This window comes from Lampetra fluviatilis, chromosome 6 (genome assembly GCF_964198595.1).
Source record: "Lampetra fluviatilis chromosome 6, kcLamFluv1.1, whole genome shotgun sequence".
Classification (NCBI taxonomy): Eukaryota; Metazoa; Chordata; class Hyperoartia; order Petromyzontiformes; family Petromyzontidae; genus Lampetra; species Lampetra fluviatilis.
Genome location: NC_136280.1, coordinates 14,445,606 through 14,464,589, shown reverse-complemented (window position 1 = coordinate 14,464,589; position 18,984 = coordinate 14,445,606). Strand labels below are relative to the sequence as shown.

At 46.7% G+C, this 18,984-nt stretch overlaps 1 protein-coding gene across 1 annotated transcript; it reads left to right on the top strand.

Moving 5' to 3' along the window:
• The first annotated feature begins 243 nt into the window (after positions 1-243).
• On the top strand, positions 244-18,586 carry SH3BP5L (SH3 binding domain protein 5 like). Its single transcript, XM_078857817.1, has 6 exons — positions 244-706; positions 5,743-5,805; positions 7,409-7,537; positions 9,767-9,928; positions 10,537-10,710; positions 11,804-18,586. Exons 1-6 carry the CDS (start codon positions 614-616, stop codon positions 13,007-13,009), a joined length of 1,827 nt encoding a protein of 608 aa, XP_078713943.1. The 5' UTR covers positions 244-613; the 3' UTR covers positions 13,010-18,586.
• The last annotated feature ends 398 nt before the right edge of the window (positions 18,587-18,984 follow it).

Below are 18,984 nucleotides of genomic sequence, written 5' to 3'. Positions count from 1 at the left end.
GGCACGACGCCGTGACGTCTTCGCCTGCGTGATGACGTCGTGACGTCTTCGCCTGCGTGATGACGTCGTGACGTCTTCGCCTGCGTGATGACGTCGTGACGTCTTCGCCTGCGTCATGACGTCGTGACGTCGTCGCCTGCGTGATGACGTCCTGACGTCTTCGCCTGCGTGATGACGTTTTGACGTCTTCGCCTGCGTCATGACGTCGTGACGTTTTCGCCTGCGTCATGACGTAACCAAATCGTGGCTTGTCAAGTTTTGTTGTGGGAACTGCAACATTTTTTGTTTACGCATTCAAGCACTCGCACACGAAACAAACACCGGGCAGAGTTCCCAAACTCTCATTCTCCCGGGAATTTCTCGGCGCCCTGGGCTTTTCTCAAGGCGCGGAAACCAAATGACACCGGCCGTTCCGCCAGCCGCGGCCCCGCGTTCGGCAGCCGGCTCCCTCCTAGGCCTTTAGCCGAGGCCTTGCCCGCCGCCTCGCTCTCGCCTGGATTCCCTGCGGGGATTGGGTGACCCCGGCTCGGTCGAGACCCTCGGGTCCGCAAGGTGCGGGATAGGCATGGCGTGAGGCGGCGGTGAAGGTGGCAAAGGCGGGCGAAGCGAGGCGATGGCTTCTGCTACTGCCTCCTCTTCTGCTGCTGCTGTGTCTGCAGCAGAGGCGGAGCGAGGAGCCGCGGATGGTCTGGACCCCAGGATCAAGGTGCTCGATTTGGGAAAGGGTGGTTCTCACACACACGCACGTGTTTGTGTGTTTGTATAACATCGCTTGCTCCTACAGTTTAAGTGTATTATAGGGGTGGATCTTTGCGTGTGAGTTTCTGGCATATGTCTATATTCCGATGTGTTGAGATGTAATAGATACGACAGTGTTCTTCACTAATTGTCAGATGGGGGCCACTTTCATTGATAAGACATCAGTGAGGTCAAATGTGAAACCGTTGGGGTTTGGCAGCATGATAGGGATTTTTCACTTTTGTATTTTGTCGGGGGTGGCACTTCAGGGGCCCGAACTAAAAGGCCACCAGGGGTCGCCGGTGGCCAGCGGGCCTTGCAATGAAGAACGCAGAGATCCAACGATTTACGTGACAAGCACCGATCAAATGTCGACAAAACAGTCGTATGAAGAATATACTGGGTGTGCGCCAAGTGTAATGCCGCTTCGTCTTTAATTATCAACTTTTTATCGACCTACATTTTTTAAAAGTCTTAATTTGCGAATGCCATTCTTTCCAGGAGCGTAGTTTACAATAATAATTCAATTTATATAGCGCTTTTCATCAAGGATCTCAAAGCGCTGTACAGGACACAGCAGCAGCAGACACTTAGCATAAAAATAATACTGGTAGGAACCACCTGGGTGGGGAGGGGTTGGTCACCCCGTGGTGCCCTTATAAAACTCAACGTTTAACCTACTCACACCGGCTTGTGCGCGCCCTCACAGTCGGCCATATTTACGGAATACACCACGCTGCCGTTGACCCTGGCCATTGACCGAGCAACCCAACGTTTCTACCAGCTCCCTCCGCAGGAATGTGTTGTTGCTGAGATGTGTCATCCGTCATGGGGCGAAATATATGAAAATCTGAGGTTAGCCAGGACTGGGCTGTACGTTGGATGGAGGCAGAATAGTACCCCCGAACGGGTCCTGTGGTCTCTGATGTCCTCAGGCTTGCGTAAGGCTTGGCGTTATCTTGTTGTAGAATGACTTCTGCCAATCTGCAAGTCTGGACGCGTTCACCAATTACGGATTGAAAAAAATCGTCTTCAGCGTTACAATTTTTTGCAATTTCTATATTGTGTAAGAAATAAAGTGTTTGAAAGAAATGAGGCATTCATTTGAGGTATCCCTGGTGGTAACGCGTTCACCGCATGTTGAAGAGGTTCATGGTTCGAGTTCAGCGGCCACCCTGGTTCATACTTGTGGGTGTCTTAACTATAAAATAAAAAATATTTGTAAAAAACTTTTTTTTAAACACGCTTTTATGAAATGTACCGTACTAGTAATGGCAGAACTCCACGACTCCAGGAAGTGGCCGCAAAGCTTGCCATAACGTAAGGGGCTGTGGTGATTTACAGCCAACGTCAGTTGAGCGTGGACAATTAGACCCAAGCCGAAACATAACATATAAAAAAGAATGTTAAAAAAATATTAATATATTTATGATAGAATGTAGTATTGTCATCAGTATGACATAAGTATCCCAAGTTTGCAGTCGATACCACATTGGGAAGTGGGTTAAAATTGAGTTGCAAGATTTGAGGATACAACGACGACAACAACAACAGTTAATAATAAAATATTTAAAAATACTTTTTTTTAAACACGCTTTAATGAAATGTACTGTCCGAGCTCCCCCTCCCCCTGCCCTCTTCGCCCCTCCCCTCCCACATCCCGCGCCCCTGGGCATGGCTCCCCGAGGCTTGCCGTGACTTAAGGGACCACGTGGTGATTTACAGGCAACAGTTGAGCGTGGACAATTCGAGCCGTAAAAAGATTGTTTAAAATAATTTTTTTTAATGATAGAATATAGTATTGTCATCAGTATGACATAGCTATACGAAGTTTGCAGTCGATACGACTTTGGGAATACGGTTGAAATTGAGTTACAAGATTTATTTTTTGAGGATACAACAGACGAAGTGAGTTAAATAAAAGCGTGTAATAATAAAAAGCGTGTAAATACTTCAAGCTGTCCGCTTTACAGTGGAGGCTTAAGGTCCCGCGTCATCTTTTGCAAGAGCAGGCCTTCATATGCCAGCGTCAGTGTCCAGATTAAAACGACTACCAACAAATTACTCAATTGGAATATCATTTTGCGACTGCGAAAAACTTTGCATGATCCTCCTGAAAAGGAGTCTTGAGAATCGGTGAGGCTTTCCTGGATAAACAAACATAATCGTAATTAATAACAAACTATACAGTACACGTTATTTTAAGTGTACGTTTAAAAAGGCTAAATCCCATTCAGACTGGACATTTATTTGGCTAGAGAGGCCTGCAAATACAGGTTTGATAGTCTGTAAGAGAGGGGAGTCCAGTGAGGCAATGTCTTTTTCATTGGAGACCTGGGAAAGACATGGCTTGATCAGGTATGGAAGATAATACTAATAAAGTAATGCGTGGTAGTATGCTTCGTGCAATTTATGCATTAGGTACCAATAATTTTCAAAGTATGTACAGTATATTCTTGGTTCTTTCGGTAAAGTCACGTAGAAATAATAAAATAATAAATATACAACAACAAAAATTCTCACGACGTTTCGATTGCAACACAAGCAATCATCATCAGGTGTGAAAAAGTTTGATGATTGGTTGTGGTTGCAATCGAAACGTCGTGATAATTTTATTGGTTTATTTTTTATTATTTTATTGTTGTATTTTTATTATTTTATTATTTCCCTTCTACGTGACTTTACCGAAAGAACCAAGAATATGAATCCCTGCAGTCACGAAAGCTTTAAATCGAAATATGTACAGTATATTAAATAAATAACTTCAGTTAAAAGATTAAATCTATTGAGAGACATTCAGCAGCTTAGAGGCTAATCCCTATGTCTGAGCACTGAACCAGCACAGCTGAAAGACCCTGAGTTCAAATCCGGACAGCTTCTTGCGTATAATAACACCCCTGTTCTCGATTGGAGTGAGTTGATGGGCTCATACTCTTTGGTTCTTTAGGTAAAGTCACGTAGGTGAAAAAAGAATAAAATAAAAATAGAAAATAAGAATAAAATAATAGAAATAACTAAATTAAATAACGACGTTTCGATTGCAACACAAGCAATCATCATCAGGTGTGGAAATAACAGCTTGTGTTGCAATAGAAACGTCGTGATTTAATTTAGTTATTTCTATTTTTTTTTATTCACCTACGTGACTTTACCGAAAGAACCAAAGAGTATGGATCCTTGCAGTCACGAAAACTTCAAATCTTGATGGGCTCAGCCTGGTCAGTAGTAGCTAAAGAAACAAAAACACATTTTTACATTTGGTTTTGTACCTGGATATTTAAGGGAATGAGCTTTGAGAAATTATTCTTGAACAGATTGTCATTGGGTGAACCACTCTTCCATACAACTAAAGTATCATGTCTTAACGGTTGAGATAGACCCCTGAATCATATCACATAAGACCTACAACGATTTATTTTCCCACACTCAAGCATGGGGCAATGGTCATCTGAATGTTGGCAGTCCTCAACCAGCAGTTAAAATTGTGTACATTGTTATGGTGTGGACATGTCTCTGCATAGGACATCTGTGTCACTTGAGGATGATTATCCACTGTGATGAGTGAGTATTAAAGGAGTTTTAGATACGAATGTAACAGTAAAATCTTTGATTGCGAGCATAATTCGTTCCAGAAACGTGTTTGTAATCCAAAGCACTCGTATATCAGTTGTGATCACGTGACGCTCGGCAGACAAAGAGTATACACGTACTACTCGTATTGCAAGACCTCGCTCGTTTATCAAATATTTATTTTAAAAATTTGCTCGCCTTGCAAAACACTCGCAGACCAAGTTACTCGCAATCCAAGGTTTTACTGTATAACCTCTTGTTGCAACAGCCCTTTCTTGTTCAGCAGTTCTACTGCTGTGTCTTTCTACCTGATGACGATTGCTTGTGTTGCGATCGAAACGTCGTGATTTATTATTTATTTTTTCGACCTACGTGACTTTGCCGAAATAACCAAGGAGTATGGATTCCTGCAGCCACGAAAACTTCAAATCAATATAGTGCAGTTGGAACACTGGTAGGGAAATAAAATAAACTTGAAATATGTCAAATGTTTAATTGCACGGCCTCGTCACACTGCATTCTATGCTGAAATGCACAGTGTACAGTCCTGGTCAGTCGTTGACAACGACCCTGAAAGACTGAACCACTTCCCTCGTGTGCGTGTGCAAACAAGGGACAGGATGTGAACCAAAGGGAGGAGAGACAATGGTTAGAAAACAAACGCAGTGGGAGGCTGAGGAAGAACAGCAAGATGATTGTGTGTACTTGTGCTATGGCTGCATATGGTTACTCATAGCTTGTACAACTACATGCGCAGTCCATTGCACGGACAGTATTAGCAATTATGGATATATTACTCTCTTTTTCGAATCCCACTCAGGGGTCAACTCGGTCCATGCTTCCTCTGAGGTCGATAAAATAACTAACATTTTCTGGGCAGTCAGTAATGTTTTTCACCGGGAGAGACTGGTCCCTACCACGGGAATTGAAAACTCATTTCTTTAGAACTCCTTTTTATGCTAAGTTTGTTCTCCCCTCCCCCCACACCTCCGATGAGCACTGTTAGCTACATATGGTGCGAAAGAAGTTCAACATACATGCACACGTTATAACTGGCATGGGGCTGCTAATAGAGATGAGCACCATCTGAGCACCATCCCATTTCTTGTTTGAGCCAGGGAAACAGACTTTGGTTTGATACAAAACTGGGCTCAAGGAACAGAACAGAAAGACTGTTGATTATAAAGACTGCGGGGGCGGGGACTGTGCCCTCACTTTCATTCATGCCGCTTCCCCATCCCACAACACAGTTTCCACTCAAACGTGTGTCTTTTAACCCTCGCTCAGAAAGCCAAGGAGGATATCAATTGGGGGCCCAGTGGCAGACAAGTGCCCATAGGGCAAATACTTTTACAGATTTGCACAATGGGGGACCCAAAAGCCACACTGTTAATCGCTGCCCTTCTCCCTCTCTTTCTCACGCACCTTTTCCAGGAGGAACTGGAGAAATTAAACCAAGCAAGTGAAGAAATCAATGAGCTGGAAGTAAAACTCACAGTAAGTCAACGTCGTCTGAGTTCAATTCTCAGTCGTACCCAACAGTGATGGTTGAAATCTGAACCGGTCCTGGTCGCAACCGTTCACAAATGTGTACTAACCTATGTGGTGTGAGCCCTGGGGAGCCCTTCATCTAGAAAATGATTGACAACAGGTAGCAAATTATTATATTATTTTAGATGCATGCTTGCAGCATGTCTCCCCACAGACGTGTAGAGGCAAGCACAATGCTCACTTGGTCCAAGAGTTGAACCGGTTTAACCGTTTTCAGTATTCTGATTACCGAGTTGTCTTGTTTTGCATTCGGGACTTGTATTTGTACCACACCGTTTATGAGCTGAGAAACCTTTACGATTGAAAGCGTGTGTTTGCTCAAACGAGCATGCCGCAGTGCCAATTTTATTTGGCGGCCGTGAGCCAGTGGGGGAAATTGCACATAACCATGGTAGGGACCAGGCTGTCCACATGACAAGCGCTGTTGGCTGTGTACAAAGTGGTACTCATTTAATTAATTATAGGGGGTGATGGGCTATGTTGAACTCACGCGGGGTTGTGAATTCACAAAGTTCCCAAGGTGAGATGATCGTTTAGGCATAACGCCACCTGGTCAATAAAATTACCATTGCAGTTACAGTGAGCAGTGGTAGTTGGTCGTAAATGCAGCAGTTACTGAACCCAATTAAAATGATTCAGCCAAGTTACAGCAGTGAGATGAGCAATATTGGGCAAGCAAAGACTTAATTATCTGGACCCCTTGGCACTTGGCGGACACCCTAATGATGCTGTTATATTCCGTAATTTTCAGCATCATGTGTGTACGTTTGCTTGTGTGTATCTCTACATGTGTGTGTGTCTATAGAGTGAGTTCCACTGCACGTGTGTGTGTATTCATTTACATGTGATTGGGTAACTATATGCTTGGGTATATATATACGTGCGAGAATGTGTACTCACCCATGTGTATATGCGTGTCTGTTTAAATATTGACTTAAAGCTTTCGTAACTGCAGGAATTCATATTCTTGGGTCACGTAGATAGGTTAAAGGAAAATAACAAAAAAGAACCAAAAACTAGGACGTTTCGATTATAAAACAAAGCTGTCGTCTGCAGGAAAAGGAAGACGACCGCTTGTGTTGCGATCGAAACGACGTAGTTTTTTTTTGTTATTTTCTTTGTACCTATCTACGTGATTCTATGGGTCTTTTGGTAAAGCCACGTAGATAGAAAAATAATAAAAATATCACGACGTTTCGATCACAACACAAGCAATCGTCCTCAAGTGCAGACGATTGCTTGTGTTGTGATCGAAACGTGATATTTTTATTATTATTTTTCTATCTACGTGGCTTTACCATAAGACCCATAGAACATGTATTCCTGCAGTCACGAAAGCTTTAAGTCAACATCTATCTAGTGACTTTACCGAAAGACCCAAGATAATACGTGTCTGTTTACTTGGGTGTTTGTCTGTGGGTAGGGGGAGGAGATGCGTGTGTCCAGACCTGCATGCGTGTGTTGACGTGTGTGCTCGGTGCACCTTTGTATTCACAGCTCGGCATGCCAGTGTGTGTACGTTTCAACGTGTGCCCGTGTTCGCCCCCAGGCTACCAGAGCTGAGTACTGCAGGGTTCTGTCTGAATCGGCCAAGAAGCTAAATGTGTGCGCAACGAAGTTGGGCAGCTGTGTGGAGCGTGCACGGCCTTATTATGAAGCCAGACGGCAAGCCAAAGAGGTCAGTATTTTGTCTGCAGGTGTGTATGTAAAGGCGTCTGTGTTTATTTAAACTGGTCCTCCCCTAAGTCGACTGAGCCTCAAAAGAGTTCCTGGTACGGTTTGTAAACATTGGCACTCGGGAGACAAATGCGGACGGGCGTGGTGTTGGCCACCTAGTGTGCCTTGCCAATTTTCACAGGTGCTCGCTAACAGCACTTGCGTCAACGGTCTATTAAGGCTTTACGAGGGATTTTTGTCTTTGTTCATTAAGCCCTCAAAGTGCCCTTGGCACAGGTGCCGTGGTGACGTCACCGTCACTTAGTGGCGAATGGCGGGTATTGGTATTGTTAAAGCTCCGAGACGTGCCTGGCAGAGGTCGCAATCGGGTACCCGATATCCGTACCCTACCCGATACCCGGCTACCCGTACCCAGCCGGGTATCGGGTACCCGTTTGCGACCCTGGTACGGCTGGGTACGGGTACGGGTAGGCCGTGAGTCACTGGTGAGTCACCGTTTGTCACTCGTTTCCCAACGTCTTGTCTCTTCTCACAATTCAAATTCCTAGAATCAACCCACCCGCGCCTGCAACATGGCTTCATCCCAGAGGTCGCAATCGGGTACCCGATACACGGGTATCGGGTACCCGTTTGCGACCCTGGTGCGGCCGGGTACGGGTAAGGAATCAAACCCCGTTTGCGACCTCTGGTGCCTGGTTTGGCTGAGACAGTCCCGGTTTCAGAAAAAGTTGTACCTGCGTCTGAAAGCATTTGCCAAAAATTGCGACATTGTCCCACTTTCTGATTGTCTGGCCTCATGCTCGACTCATGATGCTGGCAAAGATTTAAAGCTACCTGAGTAGTGGGTGGGGTTGGCAAAGGAGTGAGCTTAGCAATGTAAAAGTGGGTGGGGCTGAAGGAAAGGGGCTGCCATCTCGCCATGTGTCCTCCACTACAATCACGCTGACTGGACTTGGATTTCTGGATATTCTTGGCCTCTCCTCGATACATTCAGCCTTAAATGTGTCGTGGGTTGAATAACTAGAAGAGAGCTTCTCTGAGGCAACACAGTTTTTATTTAACAACACAGAGAGGTAACGGCCCCTCACACCCGATAAACTATGGAGGTTACTCTCCAGACTAATAGGCCTCTTATTGGCTAATCTACAAGTCCTCCCTGAGTGAAGCTTGAATCTTCACTGGTATATAAGCTGGAGCCGACCCTTGCCAGGGGTACGGCTCTGCCCTTGAGGCTCTTCAGTCTTCAGGAGGCTTCTTGCTTTCAGCTGGACAACGACTGCGGGACCGTTCAGAGGTCCGGCTTTTATAGAGAGCCGTGGCTCGCTCTGCCCTGGCCACGCCTTCCTTCTCGAACCTTCGAGAGGATCCGGGGATGATGTCATCCCCCAGCCCCCCCCCCCTCCTGGGGTCTGGGGTCTGCCCCTTTTACATACTGTTACATAGGGTAACCGTTGGGCGCTCTGGCCCAGAGACTCTCAGCTTTGGGGTTCAGCCCCTCTTGCCCTCTATTGGCCTGTGGCCGGCATTGCCGGCAACTCCATGGGAACGGCACATCTTGGCCCAATAACAGCGTTACAAATGCATAGGAGATATGGTGTGTCAACGTCAGTGCTGTGAAGCTAAAGGTTTTCGGGTATAGAGTCGTGCTTACCTTAAAAGGCATTAGGTCCTTTAAGGCTAAACTGGAGATCGCAGTTTGTATCCAGACATTGCCGCCACATAGTGCCGATTGGCAGCTTTCTTTGTTGTCTATGGATGTGTGTTTTGGTGTATTTGGGTCAATAGAGTTGACCGCGTGGATTAGATAACCTACACAAGTTATAGATATCATATTGACCATTAATCGATCCAACCTGGCAGCTGCACTACGAACCTGGCGACCCGGGTTCGATTCCCGCTCACGGCAAACACCAGTGACGATTATTTGAACCGGTCCTGGGCCTCCCCTAGGTCGACTCAGCCTCAAATGAGTACCTGGTGCGGTGTGTAAACATCGCCACTAGGGAGACAAAGGCGGTCGGGCGTGGCGCTGGCCACCCACCCCCTCGTGTACCGTTCCGGCCTTCATAGGTGCTACTCGCTAACGGCACTTGCCCCAACAGTCTGTTAAGGCTATACGGTGGATCTTTGTGTACGAATATACCTGTGTGTTTGCACGTGTGTGTGTGCGCGCATGTACGTGTGTGTGCACGTGCGTATGTGTGTGTGCGTATGTGTGAGCGTGTTTCAGGCCCAGGCGGAGGCACAGCGCGCTGCACTGCGGTACGAGCGTGCCGTCAGCATGCACGCCGCCGCCAGGGAGATGGTGTGCGTGGCCGAGCAGGGCCTGGCCTGCAGGGGCGGCACCCTCGATCCAGCCTGGCAAGAGATGCTCAATCATGCCACCATAAAGGTATTGTAATATACGTGTGTGTGTGTGTGGAGGGAGCGGTATCGTAGCGGTTAACACACTGCGCCACGAACCTGGCGACCCGAGTTCGATGGCCAATGCTAGTGAAGATTATCTGAACCGGTCCTGGGCCTCGCCTTGGTTGACTGAACCTCAAATGAGTACCTGGTGTGTGATGTGTAAAGATCAATACTCGGGAGACAATTACAGCATGTGTGTATACACACACACACAAACCCTCATCTCTAAGACTGTCCTTGTAATGGGAGATGGGCGATTTCATGAGCAGGGTTTGTCCCGAAGCTAGGGTAGTGGTACTGCTAATTTAGTACAACTAACCAAGGGATATGAAGCTTTAAATAGGCCTGTTGCAGAGACAAACAATAGTACAGGAGTGTCCTGCCAGCCATCAACCACCACAATTGCAAGCTGCGCGATCTAGCAGAGGGGAAAAAAGTGCAGTGCACAGTGGCATTAACCACATTGGTTTGTGATGACAACTTTTCGATGTTGACCTTGCACAGTACCTGCCCCTGTGGTCTATATGCTACATATCTCTAAACACAGAAGCTTCGTCTTTGATCATTGTCGCCCCCGCACGTGCGCTGCAGGTGAATGATGCAGAGGCCGACCGCCTGCACAGTGAGAGGGAACACCAAAGCCGGGCGCTCCGCTCCCAGAATGCCGAGCGGCACCTGCAGCAGCTGGCATCGTCGCTGCGCCGCGTGGTGATGAAGTCGCGACCGTACTTCACTCTCAAGGCCACGCTGGGAACTCAGCTCGAGGTCTTGAGTGCACTAAATGCCCTCTTCCTCGTCATCCTCGTGTGTTCACTGTCACGGTAGAGGATAGAAGATAGCGGCTTGAACGTTTTGAAATAGGACATGGGAGGAAAGCGTCGATTGTGATGGGTGGGATGCTTTAGAAAAGCAACGAGTAAATAAGCCTGTGGCCTTTTAAGGACACGTGCATTCACAGGATGCTAGGAACCTTAATGAAAGGATATGGTAAGCAACTTGATACTTGAGAATAGAACATTGGCCATGAAGTTTTGTGGGTGTAATCAAGGAGAGGAGGTTGAGATGGAGGAGGCACCAGTGCAGTGTAAAGGAAGGACATGTAACCAAGACATGCACAGGAGTGGCAGCCGGAGGTCGGCAACCATGCACAATACCTAAAGCCAGGTAGTGATGATGATGATGATGAGACGGTAAGAGTGATCTTGGATGTTGGGTGTTGATTGAAACATTAGCATATCTGGCCAAAGTTAAGGAAGCGATAGCAAGGAGCGGTGGCATCAACAATTAATTTCTTGTCGGGGTTGGATTCAACTTGTTATAATCCTCGTGTCAGTTCACTTACGTGAGTAACATTTTATGGGATGCAATAGAGGTTGACCCATAGAAAGACTTGGCCCCACCATAGGAATGTGGACTTTCCATTGCCACTGGACAAGATCACTCTCCTTCACATTCAGTATCGAGGCAAAAAACAAGTTTTAAATAAAATTGAATACACAGTATAGGATGATTTGTGTGTGGTCAATGGGCACAGATCATAAGATCACTCCACTTGAAACCCAGCCAAGGCGCAGGTGGCTGCCCAGAGACAAGCTCAGCGTCTCAGTTGTGCCGGCTCAGGGTTCTGTCACTGCCAATGTGAATTTGACGAGAGGGATGTAGTCCCAGTCCTTGAATTCTTTATCTCAGAGGTGCTGCCTCATGCCTCTCACGGGGCCATGAGTAGCCCTTTTCGGTACAAGATCTCTGCAATAAGTCTTCCGAAACAGTCATCCTGAGCCTACTGAACCACCCATCCACATGGTGTACAATGCAGTTCGCATTTGTGTTAAACGATCCACCCTTTTGTACATTGCAGGAGAACAAATCCAACGTGACGTCGCTGGAAAAGAAGGCCCGCGATGCCAAAGCTCGCTATGCAGCCGCCCTGCGGAGCCTTGAGAAGATCAGTGAGGAGATGCACAAAGAACGGCAGCTTCGGCCCCAGCAGCAGCAGAAGCAGCCGTCCCCGCAGCCCGGCCAGCTGCTGACCAAGCAACAGGAACCTGATCAAGAGAACCAGCAAATCAAACAACAACACAGGCATCAAGAGCTGCCAAATGACCTTCAGCGAGACTGGGGGCAAAGCGCCAAACAGAACAACGGCCGACAGCAGGGAAACGGTCAAAGCCAACAGGAGTCAATCGATAATCGGCAGCAGACATCCGTGCAAAAGAAAATTCACAGAGGAGAGTGTGCACCACAAACACAGAGCCGGCAGCAAACCCAGTCATGGCAATCCAGCAATAAGGAAGCAGGAAGTCCTGGCGATGGAACTGCATCCCCGGAGTGGGATTCCCATGATCCCCTGGGTGTTGCTCCGCTCTCCGCCGTTCCCACCATCAAGCTGAGCCGCGCGGAGACCGGCGCCACCTCGGAGTCCGGTTCGGATGAGGATTTCATCGAGGCGGTGCAAGTGAACGTGCCGACACTCACCTGCGTTCCAGAGCTCGATGCCGTGGGCGAATTTTACCTGCCGGAAGACGAGGTGGAGGAGGAGGAGGAGAAGAACGTTGTGCAGTGGGATGGTCTGCCACCACGGCAGGGCAGGAAGCAGCCAGAGCGAAGTGTACGCGATGTCTTGGGGGCGGAGGGCCAGGCCATGCCCCCGCTATTCCGGGACGGATCGGAAGGTGGCACGACCCACTCCCTAGCGGCGCTCAACGCCCTCCGCTCCGACGCTGACCTGGAATTCGCGCTGAGCTTCCATGCCGCGGAATCGGAGCTGGCGCTGCCACCGGACACGTGGCCCGAGCCGGACGGCGACTCGCTGTCGCTGGGAAGCCTGCGCAGCTTCGCATCCGACCTGCAGAAGTGCGACTCGGTGGATCACCTGGCCGGGCTGGCCGACACCCTGAGTCTGTGTGGGAGCGACGGAGGAGCCGGGCCGAGGGCAGGCGGTGAGGGGCGAAGAGGGACAGCGACGGCGCTGTCGACAGAGGCGCAGGCGGCCGCGGCCGCAGGGGGCTCGGCACTCTGGGTGCGAGGGAGCAGTAAGCAGCACCAGCGCAGCATCAGCATGTGACTGCGGTGGTCGGTGTTTCGAGCAGTACAGGCAATTGACCCTGGAGGGTGAGCGTGTGAGTAAGTAAGGGGGGGTTACATATTAAGACAACAAGTGTCTCCGTGTTCAAATGAGTGTGGCGTGGCACTCCTTCTCCATTGGCTCTTCATTGCTGATTGTGGAAATGCTGCATTCCTTTGTCAGCCCAGTCTCTGCTGATGACTTCCCACACACAAGTGCTCAGCTAATTGACCCAGGAGCCATGGTAAAGGGCAGTGTGCTCCGTTGGCCCTGGGCAGCTAGGATTTGAACTTTACAACATTTTAATTGATAAATTGAATGCTCTGGAACAAGCACAACCAGGCTGGATATGTAGAGATTATTATTGAATTAAAATACCAAATTAATGAGCAATACGGCAGTGCTTATCTCCTTCGTTGGCGCCCCCTGAGTCAGGGGTGGAAACTTTCCTTTTTTGCCGCAGGATTTAATCTCGGGCTGTCCACAAAGCGCCCACCCACCTCAATCAACCCTGATAGGATGAAGGACTTTCTAAAAGAGAAAAGTCTCCAGCCCTTGAACTGGCTGCCTGCCTGCCCCTCTTGAAATTTAAGCTCGAGTGGAAGAAGGGGAGAAGGAAGGTAGAGGTCAGAGTCAGCAGTGGAGATGACTTGGGGAGGGGCGGGAGGGCGTTCCAGACAATGCGGACAACAGAAGAGTCACTTTCTGTGCAGCACTAATCATCTGCCCGCTCGTTTGAGCACTGAGATACGTGTATTGAACGCATGTGGGACGACGGCCTGATTTGCAAAATCACAATGTGTGTGTGTCTACGTGGAAACGAGCCCTTTTTGAGTTGTCCTCTGCTTTCGTTAACGCTGACCCCCTATATCACGTGCACTCCAATAACACTACTGATACGCATTTAATGCTCTGTGCGCAACCAACATTGTAACGCTATTCGTATCGCCTGCTTGACGGCTAGGGACGAATAGCAAATCGTACTATTTAAATAACGGGTCACTGCTGTCATCCATCAAGTATCGGATGTCTGAAAGAGTTATTATTTGGATTTTGCTGGTGTGCAATGCCACTTCTAGGTGTCTGGGAGTATGTGGGGTAAATGTCTGTGTCCGCGTATGCATGAAAACATATTGTACAGCACTGGAATTTGATATGCAGCAAGCTTGGCAGCTTGAATGTTAAATATAACTTATTTTTTGTAAGCTATTTTTTTATATTATATCAAACGCATAGCGAACAAAATAATTTAGGCTTAATTTAATATCCTACTAAGTGGCGTTTAGTTGTGCATTTTACATATTCAACTTAGCACCTGTGAATATATTCGAAAATCTTATCGAGTTGACTAAGATGGCGCAGAATACTCGGTGGTTGTCATACAGCAACTGAGGTGGCACTTCTGGAATCCAGAGTTTGAGAGTCTCACCTGTGATTGAAATGGGCATTCTTAGTTCTAGAGAGGTGATGAGGCTCAATCTGACCAACAAATACTGCATAAAAATAAAACTCAATAAGTGCGGTCTATGGTCAATTCTTCAGCCGAGCTCCGATTAAAATCTGTGAAGGTATGGGACTGACTGATACGTGGCGAAGCACTCTTTGTAAAACGTGTAAAGGAGGAGAAATCTCGCTTTGAGTGGCAGAGGCTGATTGAAGTAGTTCAGTTCTATCTCTCCGAGGGCTGTTCTGGGACGTGATCTTCTACCGGCTATTTGAATTTCAGAAGAATGCTTATTTTGTCTCGTGTCATTACCGTACTGTGATACGTCGTCATAAAAAAGACATTGTTTTGTAAGTGGAGCGAGTTGTACATAGAACATGATCAGTCTTAACTGAAGGTCCACTCTACTATGCGTTTCACATGACAGCCATCGCCACCCGTGTTGAGAGTGAACTTTGCCTGGATACATTGCCTTAACCAGAGTGTATGGCGCTGTGTGTGTACATTGGTCGGTCTCTCGTGTGGGTATGAACAACACCAGCGTTGCTAGAGCCAACTGATATTGAGTAGCAGAAAATGTATCGCATAACTTTCACTGATGCTGCCCCCCCTCCCTATGACTAGCACACTGGACTTGCAATCCAGAGGTTACCTATTCGATCTCACACAGCTGTTAAACAGAGGGCAGGTTTCTTAAACCGCCGCCCCCCACCTCAGGCTCTGTCCACGCAGCAGTATAAATGGGCACACCACAGTTGATCGGCAGGTCATGTGTGGTGGGTAAAGCGTGGGTATCCCCCCACCTCTTCCAAGACGTGTGGTCAGTGTGGAAGAGTAGGATACAATACCATACAAGGGGACTAATAGAGCTGCTCCCCTTAGAGGAGTCGCTTCTACCGACAGTGGTGTGAGCACGATATTGCAACAACAACAAAAATGTAATTGAATGCTCGAAATCAAATAGGTTTTTAAAGGTCAAAGTGTCTCTAGCTGAAATTAACGTGACGTGACACTCGTCTCTATCGTATGTATGTATGTATGTTGAACTTATTTTGCATCGTATGTAGCCAAGCGTGCTGTTGGTGACCCTCAGACAGCAATGGAAATCCGACATTGTTAGCCTGCCACAAATTGGTACACACAGACAGACGATGGGCTGAGTTGAACTGCTCTCTGACCATACTCTTTGGTTTTTTCGGTAAAGTCACGTAGGTAAAAAATAAAATAAATGTAAAATGAAAACAACTAAATTAAATCACGACGTTTTGGGCGCAACACAAGCTTCCGTTTTCAGGTGGGGACAAAACAGCGAAAAAAGAATAGCTTAAGTATGCCGTGTTGCGCCCGAAACTTCGTATTTAATTTAGTTGTTTTCATTTTTCATTTATCTTATTTTTTACCTACGTGACTTTACCGAAAAAACAAAGAGTATGGATCCTTGCAGTCACGAAAACTTCAAATCTAGATCTGCTCCCTGACCGTTTGTTGAAATGAAAACCTTCCAACAGATCTAGACACGGTGGTTCCTGGGTTTGTTACAAAAAAAATAGCTGCGATTTAACACAAGGGTGGTTTAAATATATATTTTTTTTTGCTTGTGTTGAATGTAGTGTATTGTGAGTTCAAGTAGCTGTGTGCACTTTTACATGATAGGTAATACGTGGTTTGTGCTTTATGTTCTGGACAGAAAAATGTAGAAAGTTTAACTTAAATATAATTGTATTTTTTATGTGGCTGTCAAAACCTGGCATGACCGAACTACTGATTCATTAATCTTACGCCTTACGCACTGTGCACTCTTGGGTAATCATGCATTGCTGTAATCAGACTCGTTTTGCTCAGCGTGAACTGCTTACTTATGAGGATGACTCTCAATTACAAATAATTGAAAGGTAGTTAAAACTAATTGACATGGGGAAATGATTGTGTCAGCAGCTTGGGTTAATAAAATCCATAAATGACGATAAAGCCCCACCATCGTAACAGGGCTAAGCTGTAAAACTACGAGTTTCAAATAACACACGCACAGACACGTGTACTCGGCACACGAGTGCGTTAAGCAAAAACCAGTCGGCATTTCCTGCAGTAGTGCATTGTGGTCCTCTTGTCCTAGGTCACTGTCAAAATAAATGTGAGTACACGTGACCGGACTGACTTAATTTATTCATTATTATTTTTGTTACGCGCACAAAATGAGCCTGAAAGTATGTATAATGTATGTTGAACTTCGTTTGCATCGTACTTAGAGCCAACCGTGCTTAATCGGAGGTGCGAAAATACACTCCGTGGTCTCATCTAACCGTAGAAGTGGAGACGTACATGGGTTTCCGCAGGCAGACTTCGAAGCAGAGAGCATTTGTGACGACTGTACCGATGAGTCCGAAAATGATAAAACCGGTCCACAGTTTGTCTATCGCTGCGTCGGTGCTGCCTGTCATTCGGTCACATTTGCTCAAATGTATTCGGTTGGTGACCTCTTAAGACAAGAGCCACAGTGCAGTTCTGCAGGAACTGTCGGTGGCTTTCTTGCATACGCTCAGAGGCATGGCGCTGTTTGCAGGTGGTGCCGTGATCTTTTAAACATGAGCTGACGCAAAGACGGCAGTGGTCGGGTGAAGACGGAATCCACCACAGGCTGAAATCTAATTAGAGTGCTGTTGGGTTGACATTAACGACAACATATTAGAATTTAACAAGTTAATTATTATTATGTTTATTTGAAAATGCTAAATATGAGATTATTGTTACATTGCTTCTAAAACATGGAGCAATCAGTCGACAGACTGATTATATTACATCAGCCCCAATTCTGACCAATATACATCCGGTTAATATATATACTGCGGAAATCAAAACACATTGTTCAACGTGAATCAATCACTGTCGCTGCACTAATAATATAAAATGTGTGTGTGGGGGCTACGGTGGCAAATAAATACTAACGGACTACGTAATCAGCGTGACGCTTATGCACTGTGTCAGCAAAGGTATCACCTTCTCAAGTGACAGCATTAAACATTTATATAGACTGCATTGACGCGGCAGTCAAAAGCGATGCCGTGTATGACCCATAGTGCTCAACGCTAGCGCACACTTTTTAAAGGCCCTCGCACACCATACAGGTGTTCTATAGGCGTAGCCACTGCCAGTGACTTCGTGTATGCCCCGTAGCACACGTGGTACCGTATAGCCGGTGATCTTTTAAAGCAGATAAAAATTGAACCGTTACATTTGTTGTGAACATCAACTCATTTGACGTCGATATTTTGCTGCTCTTAGCAATTGTTGGATGGTGGTTTTCTCATGGAAATCCTACATTGCCATGAAATGTGGCCGGTCCCTGCATTGATATGATCACTCTTGATTTATGCTATTGTTGTAGGTACACGTACAGTCATTTGTCAGTCCACTGCTGGATGAAGGCCTCCCCACACTGCAAGCTATGAGGGGGGGGACATTATATTTCACGTTACGTCTACTACCACCACGCTGGTCCATGTATGTTGACGGAAATGGTGAGCATAGACGAGGGAACATAGACGTGCAGTACAACATTGCTTTCTGTTGCGCCACGGTCTACTGACCACCATGTAGCACAGCTCCGCATCCGCCAATGACAGCCTGGCAAGCGTGGGTGGTTGTCTATCCGAGTTATCTTGGATCAAACCCTGCTTAGCTTCTGAGATGTGACAAAATTGGGCGCATTTTCGTCACATGCTTTTCGGGTCGATGGACTTGCCGGCATTGCACCACGTTGAATGGGCAGGCAGTCAGCCACACTAACGACTGTGAGCCTGTGCAGCGCTAGGTTGAAAGTTTGTTTCGAGTCGTGCTAAGCCTGGAACTTTAAATGTGTAAATTGTTCACATTTATTTGTACCAATGTTGGACGAGTGTCCACAAACACTTAATGTTTAAAATAAGACTACTGAAGCTGGTGTCTGCTACTGGGCTACGGCGATAAAGTGTGATTGCACGTGCGCTTGATGTACAATGACATGCGTGTACGTGTGTATGATCATACGTAAAGTGAATGTATGCAAACGTGTTGTGTGTCTACGTGTAGTGAGTTTACCCGAAATATATGGCAAAGTACATCATGCGTATGCACAATAGAACAATAAAGAATGTTGTTGCATTTTTTATTCCTGCATTTTGTTCCATTCATTTCAATGCACAGCGTCATGCAATTTGCAGTATACTTCTTATTGATGAGAGGATCAGCCCAGCGGTAAATCATCCCTTGTTCAACTGCAGGCAACCGCAAAGGTATCTAGAGTTATTTGCACAGATGAGATTCCGCCAATTGCGTTCCCCATATCAACCCACCTGGGTAAGTAGAATTTCACTATACCCACTACATGCAGTGCATCTATTTTAAGTCTTATGTACTTGACGGGGTGGAGCTGTAGCCCAGTGGTTAGCGCCGCTGGCTTTTGAACCGAGCAGCCAGAGTGTTTTATGCCCGGCTATGGGTATCAGAATCAGAATCTGTATTTATACTGGAGGAATCCGATGAGCGACAAAGATGT